Source organism: Egretta garzetta, unplaced genomic scaffold (genome assembly GCF_000687185.1).
Source record: "Egretta garzetta isolate BGI_Z169 unplaced genomic scaffold, ASM68718v1 scaffold56, whole genome shotgun sequence".
In the NCBI taxonomy this organism is placed as follows: domain Eukaryota; kingdom Metazoa; phylum Chordata; class Aves; order Pelecaniformes; family Ardeidae; genus Egretta; species Egretta garzetta.
This window is the reverse complement of record NW_009260182.1, coordinates 4543498-4551430: the sequence shown is the minus strand read 5'-3', so window position 1 is coordinate 4551430 and position 7933 is coordinate 4543498. Positions and strand designations below refer to the sequence as shown.

At 35.5% G+C, this 7933-nt stretch overlaps 1 protein-coding gene across 1 annotated transcript in view; it reads left to right on the top strand.

The window, feature by feature from the left end:
* LRMDA (leucine rich melanocyte differentiation associated) overlaps positions 1–7933 on the top strand; it is a 678070-nt gene that overhangs the window by 384996 nt on the left and 285141 nt on the right. The window contains exon 4 of the mRNA XM_009641864.2: positions 506–645. Within this exon, the coding sequence (XP_009640159.1) occupies positions 506–645 (140 nt within the window). The remainder of the gene's footprint in view (positions 1–505; positions 646–7933) is intronic.

Below are 7933 nucleotides of genomic sequence, written 5' to 3'. Positions count from 1 at the left end.
AATTTTTTTTTTTTTTTTTTTTTTTTTTCGCTTAGACCTCCTTTTTTTGGGGCACAACCTCTTCCTTGTTAGCTTGCCCCCCTTTTTTTTTTTTTTTTTTTTTTTGAACTCATTTTGCAGTGGACTGAATATATTAGTGATGAATGTGCTGTGAAACTCACTGTTTGTTTCCATGCTGGAAAAGTTTCATGGCTCCAGCAATTGCTAGCCATTTTACCACACAAGCATCCATCATTTTGTCAAAGTTTTAATGTTTTGTAGTGAACCACCTAGGAAAGAAAGGAGGAGAAAAGAATGACAAAACAGCCAAATTCTTTCATTCCATGCCAAAAAACTGACTGACGTTTATCCCTGTTTGCCCTTGGAACAATTAATGTGACGTTTCCCTGAATGCCCTACTAAATTTGATCGTCAGTTTTTGAAATGTATGTTTAAATCTGCAGTAATGCAACTAAATGCTTCTTTCATTAATGTCGTTGAATCCTTAACCCAAAACCTCTGACACATAACAGAACTAGAAAGCCTTTTGGACCATTTGGCTGAAGTTGTACCCTCACTACAGTATCTCAGTTTGCTTGGAAACATGGCCTGCCCAAATGAACTGGTCTGCAAAGAAAAGGATGAAGATGACTACCAGAGGTACAGGTCAGTGTTTTCACTTGTAGATATGATAAAGTATGTCTAGTTTTGTTTTATTATGGGAAAAATATTAAACTAAAACCAACTCACAGTCTCAAACAAATATCAACCTTATTCTGAAATCATTGTGGCATATTCTTCCATGAAACACCTGAGAATTTGAGTTACCACATTTCAGCAGCATCACTCTCAGGAACCCTATTTCAAGAAATATTTCAGTGCTATACAGCACATGTTTGAGTTGAGCAGGGGTGCACAGGATTTCCTGAGTGCAGGTGCTCATGTGTGCCTACTTATGGCCCTTCCTTCTTTAAGGCCAAGGTAAGACAACATTTACATACACTAAAGGTGTCAGTCAATAATAAAAAAAAAAAATCACTAAGATAGTTGCATTGTTTTCTGCTAACATTCGCAAGGTAAGACAACATTTACATACACTAAAGGTGACAGTCAATAATAATAAAAAAAAATCACTAAGATAGACAGTTGCATTGTTTTCTGCTAACATTCAATTATGGTGATGAGTTTCTTCTACTATAGTAATCAAGGTGCTATTAAAGAACCCAGAAGACAGGACTCCTGTATTGTGCTGCTTTACTTAGAGCAGCTAGTGTTCAGTTTCAAATTAAAAAAAACCCAAACAATCTCTATAATGTAATTTTAATGAACTAGATTACACAAAAAGTCATCTGAAAATTGATATGGAAGACTGATAAAATGCTATATGCCTAACTGATCCAACTGAAATGTTGCTAAAAATTACAAGGGTTATTTTTTTAAAAATAAAGATGCCCGTGGCTGATGATGACTGTGTTTATAGATCCAAAACTTACGGATTGTCTGCTGAAGTGACAGAATTTTCAACAGCTATAACCTTTAGACAAGTGAGACATTGATTATTAAAAAAAAAAAAAAAGTAATTTGATTTCTTTTTGCTTGCTCACATCTGATGCAAGACTTCAGTCTTTGTGTGCTGGCATTTTTCATATCAGCTGAAAATGGCTGGCTGAGGCAAGTCGGAGCCAAGCGGCACTGGTCACTGTGCTGCCAACCTTGCGGAGCCTGAGCTTACTTTTTATTAGCAGGTAACCCGCAGTATTCAGAGGTATATAATAAAACTCTGATTTTATCATCAGGTAATCCAAACTCTCCTGTAGGAGTTAGTATGTGGCGGAGACTAAAAGCAGGTTTATTGGGAAGTGGCATGAATTCGATGCACTAGTTCATTGCTTGTAAATGCTGTAGGTTGAAACATTTGTTCCAACATTTGGAGAAGGATTTCTAGGTTATCTTTAGCCTAAATACTTTCAACATTTGAATTCAACTCAGCTGTAGCTTTTTGGTTTTCACCAAATAGAACAGCCTAGACTTTATAATAAAGTATTTTCCCATTGCTTTCACACTTAAGTGGAAGGTATGCCTACTATCCAGCTTACGAGAGTCTAATAGTGCTGTTTCTATGTAAATTTATGTGACATTTGCACTAGAGAATTGCCTGAAAAATGAATGATATTTCTACAGTTTACTGTTTTTCACTTTAAGTATGTTTTCTGACAATATGTCTCCTATTAATCATTTAAGCAAAAGTAGTACGTTAAAGGAGCCATTCAGAGGCAAGAACCCATGGTTCATTTAGTGCTGTCTGAAAAAATTCTTTATTGATTGACATCATCTGTCGTTATGTGATGTAATATTTATAATATGTCACACAGCCATACATCAAAACAAGCATGTCTGTTGTTTCATTTCAATGCAAAAATGTTGATTTCAGGGAGGTCAAGGTAGTTTTAGGTCACATCGTGGCAAACCACCATGTCAAAGTGTGAAGTGATTGTATTTATGCATCTGCTGGCAACTGCACCATTGCGTCCATTTTCTTTCCCCTCAATTTTTTAAAAACCTTGGTATTTATTCCCATATAAACTAGGTTAATTAAAGTTCTTTTAAGAAAGAAAAATGGACTTCTAATTAGTTGAATGATTAATGGTTCTGCTGCTATAATGAAAGCTTCCTGATCCTTGTCCATAATTATTTGTTACGTTACATGAAATGTGTTTGCCAGACTACATTAAACTCAAAAATGCTCAAAAGCATCCATCTATCTATCTACCTACTTATCCCTCTATCTTTAGGGGAATACATGGTGGAACCGATTAAAAGTGCTCTGCTATTTTTACTCTGAATAGCTAATTCAGAGTTTTGAATACACGTTCTGAAGTATCTTGGACACAACTTTTTTCTTCCTTCCCCAAGTGTACGGATTTATCTCACAGATTTAACAGCAGCAGACTCTCCTGAGTGAGAAAGTATTTGTATTTTATCAAATGTATTGCTTCAAATCTCAAAAGCAAACATTTGAAATGGGCCATTTCAGCATTTTTTTTAATCGTTTGGAGTAACTTTTTTGTCACAAGGTTTTTTTTGAGAAAATTTGTCACACAGAAATCATCAAAAGATTGCATTTCAGTGAACCAGAATCATATAAATATTTTGCTTTACCATAAGCTTTAAATGGTTTTGTTTTGTTCTGAATAGGAACTTATTTTTGTAAATTTTTGCAGTGACCGTTGGAACCACAGCTTCATTTTTCATTGAGCTTTAATTTTGTTCCTACTGAGTTCAATTAGAGTTCAGGCTATTTAATTCCTTAACCAGAAAGAGAAAGGTGCTAGAAATCAAAGCTTTACTTAATCTTCTCATTCCAACAAACTGAAAAGATCTTTAAAACCCCAAAAATCTCAACATTAAACATGCAAAAAATCAAATTTTTAAAAACTCAAGGTCTAGTGATTTATTGTGATATTACTAACAGAGATATAAAGTAATATTACATCTTTTAAAAATAATTAGTTTTTATCATAAATACTTGGAAAATGTATAAAGCTATGCTTTTTGTCAAGAAGTTATGGTCTGGTTCCTCAGGTAATCCATTTGTATACCATTTCTATCCATTTCAATACTAAAACTTTTCCCTAGTTTTTAATTAGAAGTAGGTTTTATACAAAAACATTGTGACCTTTTCTCAAAGTAGTTATTTTTTTCTAAGAAACATAGTAACATTTGAGTGGGATTTTTTTTTAGAAAAAAGAAAAAAAAACCACCCCTATTTTTTTTCTCCACCCCTGTTATTCCTCCTTACCTTTCAAATGTGTAGGAGAACAAATTGTTGAAAACATTTCTATGTTTGTTACTGGAATTTTTGCTTGGGAAGGAAAAGAAAATTGAAAGTTGCCTTCTGCGGTATTTTTATAAGCAAACTTGTTTGGTTCATTTTAAAAACTCATGGCTTTTTCCATCATTGTAAAGCGGCTTTCATTTCTTCTGAAAAAAACCCAAAATAAACCACCAAACAAACCCCAAACCAAAACCACCAAAACCCCCAAACACCCCAAAAAATGCCATAAGTTCTTATTTTTTAATCTTATTTATTTAAGCTTTCTGTATTTGGGAGGTGATATTTTGTAAAGGGATATCTTGGGGGTGAGGGCAAAGGAAAGCAGAATATCTAAAATATAACGGTGATAGGAAAGTTTTAAAGGCTTTTGGCTCAAACAGGAAGGAAGAAACTCAGAAAAATAGCCTACAAAACAACGCGTCCTCTAAAATAACCTATTCTACAATCTCTACTTTGAAGATTGTGTGAAAGCAAAGGTCATGACCCGGAGATCAAAGTAACAGAAGTCAACACAGTAATTGCTGGTTGCTTCTCTTGTACCCGCACTTGGTCAGTCCTGTGGGTGTATTGTTTGCAGCGAAAACTTCAAACGTGGTGTTACTGAACTGTGAAAAATCATCTGGGTCAGAATGTATTACAAAGCATTTGCTAATGCTGCAGGTGACCTCACCTGTTTTCATTAAAGCGATATGATTGTGAAGGATGTATGCCATGTGTGAAGTTTGCAGTGCTTGTTCATTCTTCTTTGCTCCATATTGACATTTCCTGGAATGATGCATTCATTAAGTGCTGTTGACATGGAAACAAGGGCAAGTGGAAACAAATGCCCGAGTTTATTTTAAATTAGCTTAAAAGTACATATACTAGATATGCTATCTTTGGCAGGGGGAGCAAATGGTGATAACCTTATGAAGTCCTCTTAAGATATAACAGCAAGAAAGGAAGTGCATGCGTTTTGTATGGATTAACTTTTCAGGCTAAACCGGCTATTCCTATCCCACAGGTTTGATTCTGTGAAATGCTGGGTCCTCTTATAGCATTTTCAGTTTCCTTGCAGTTTTATTTTGTTTTATTGTGGTTTGTTTTTTTAGTGGTTTGGTTTTTGTTTTGGTTTTTTGTTTTTTTGGGTTTTTTTAATTAAGACAGAACCCATGCCCGTCTTTCAAATAGTCTTGTTATTGGATTTGGATGGTAATATAAAAAAAAATAGATATTCAAGAAGCAGTAGGAGACTAGAAGTCCTCACTTAGTAATGAAAATAATGCTAATATAATTGGTCAATATCAGTGAACTTACTGTTGAGGCTCTCTTCTAGCAGGAGGGATTGAAGTCTGTGGTACTGCTGTGTATGTCTTTTATGTTCTTCATGAGATGATTAGTGTATTCCCTTACATCTGTATAATCTATGAAGCTGTGCTACTTCACTGTTTGCATGAGGCCTTGTAATTCCTATGGTATCCGGAAAAAAACCCCTGTATTTAATGGGCATCAAATAGCCCCACAACTTCCGTCTGAGATTAGCCACTGTGAGGATTTATGAGCAAGGGCTATTATAATGTTTTTCTTCAGCCAGACAAATTTGAGGTCCGTAATACCTCAACTTGTCCGTACTAACAGTAAGTCAAGATGTAACTCTAATTATTGTTACCTGTATAGAGAGATGTCTTTCTAATTCATAGAGCTGTGTGCTGCGCTGAAGTAGCTCAGAGGATGTTAAAGGTATTAGGAGGCGGTCTGGATTTTGGAGTGATTTGAGAGCCCCTCAGTATTACATGGTCATCACCAAGCAGTGCCAAGGTTGCACAGAGGCTATACAATCCTCTAACATACCTGATGCCAACATCATGCCCTCTGGTCTGGAAGATGTTGGTTTAAATTTATGACCTGGCATCCTTAACTCTGCATTGAGGAAGTTTTGTTGCAGATGGAAATTCCACATGCTGTTTGGTGGGGTAAGGATGAGGGAAGGGGTTAAGCTTTTTGGTGGTGCAGAAGAAACAGTTACGGGAGATAATCTAGTTCAGTGTCATCGACATGTTTCCTCAATCCTTCTGATTTTTGTTTTCATCTCTCCCCATTTGAATGCTGATGTAACTTTGCCAACCTCAGGTTATTTATTATTTCTAGTTTACAGTAATGTAACTGAGAGCATAATCAGCCCTTCAACGTTTGAAATAGTTATATTATTTTTATGTTTTGTGATTGTCAAAGAAAGGAAATACAATAGCACAGAAAATAGAAAAATGAAAGTAAACACCTTCTGAAACAAGGAGCATGTTGCAGTTATGATATGGGTAGGGCTAGACATTTCTGCACTCTTCTGGGCAAATATTTCTCAATTTTTCAGTGCAAAATTAATTTTGTGTTTTAAACTTAAATATTGATGCATATAGTATGGTTTTATATTCCAGGTTTTGTTAATAAAAGTACAAAATAAAGGACTATACAGAATCTAATTTTTACCATAGTCTTTCACTTAAGGTTCAGTGGAAGAGTTTATTTTCTCTGAAACTCTAACATATACAAATTTACTGTACTTTTCTTGTAGTAGAAGGAGAAAAAAAACCCCAAAACATTCTTTCCCCAAGTAATTTATTGCCACTTTTAAGATTTTCTTATAGTGTGGCTCACGGGTGATACCATTATCTTTCAGTATCAAGAGGCCAACCATGTTCTACAACTTGTCTGCTTTTCCAAGGGAGGTAATAAATGAATCGAGGTGCTTAGATGCTATGATATTATGCATTTGTTTGGGGGTTTTTTTGTGGTTTGTGTTTTTTTTTTTTTTATTATGGTGTTCAGAACTCTAGAATAAAAATTTCATAGAACTGTTTGACAATAGTAAGGAATAGTGTACCGAAAGTCGTTAAAACTGAGGGAATTTTTATGACTGAACCTAAATGGCTACTGAAAAAAATAGAGCAGAATGAAATTAAGCAGTAATTAGTCAAGAAAAAGTAAGGAGTTGAAATAAAAGTTATTTACATCTGTGTGTATTGTATCAGTACAGACAAATTTCTTGCATATGTTTAAAATAGATTTGTTTCTTCCATCCTTTAAGGAACATTTACACATTCTTTTTGAACCCTTTTGCTTCACCTGTGAAACACTCTCCTAAGATTGTGTGAACCATTGCTGATTTTTGGGGGGTGAGGGAATAACCCAAGGACTGTGTTTTAAGTAATGACTCTAACATAGTAGAGAACTAGAAACATACACAGAATATACCTGCAAGGTAACTGCTAGGTCTTAGTTTCCGTGTTTGTAAGGCAGAATTAAGACGACAAGTCTGTCATTTGTTACAGGCTGTAGAGTCAGTCAGTATCAGAGACGGTATTTCTTTATATAAAACCTAGAATCGTGCATTGTTTAATAAATAGCAATAGCTGATCTCAAAGCTGTCTTTGTTCTGTCCCTTTCTGAACGCCAACGTGTTTCTTCAAAGGAAGGCTTTGCCCCATTGAGCTCTTGCCAATGTCAATAGCAGCAGAATCCCAAACTCACTGCATTCCTTTGCAAATGCCCCCTCAAGCCAGTCCCTCTTTTCCAATATCTCAGCAGGTCTGTGTAAAAACTGTTAAAATAATACTAATCACATGCAGCACTTACAAAATTGGTAAATGAATTGTTAATCTTTATTGTCATTTTCACTTAGCTAAGACTGAAATAACATGAAATGTGATATCCTCGCTCTTTTTCCATCTCTGAGTATTCCTGTTTGTGTGTGATGGATATCTGTTGTTAGCTTATTTTCATGGGACTCTTGGCACTGGGAGTCAAGGGGAGGAGATGATTCTGGAGAAAAGATGATGCAACTTTACTTACACAGTTCATTTCCTTAATCTGTCATGAATTAGAAGATGAGTTTACAGGCCGTGATAAATGGATCCCTAAGCACCTTCTTGGTGTCTCTGGTTTTTTTCTCTCTCTGGAGCTCACCTTTATTCTCATCACTGAAGATAATAACCTTTTCTCACACCACTGCAAAGATGTTAAAACCCAGTAACAGCAGTTTCAGAGCACACAGAGCAGTGCTAAGTTTCAAAATTATTAAAAGGGAGGGGTGGGGGGTGGAGGCAGACAGGCAGACTCTGCACTGCAACCTCTAACCTAAAATAA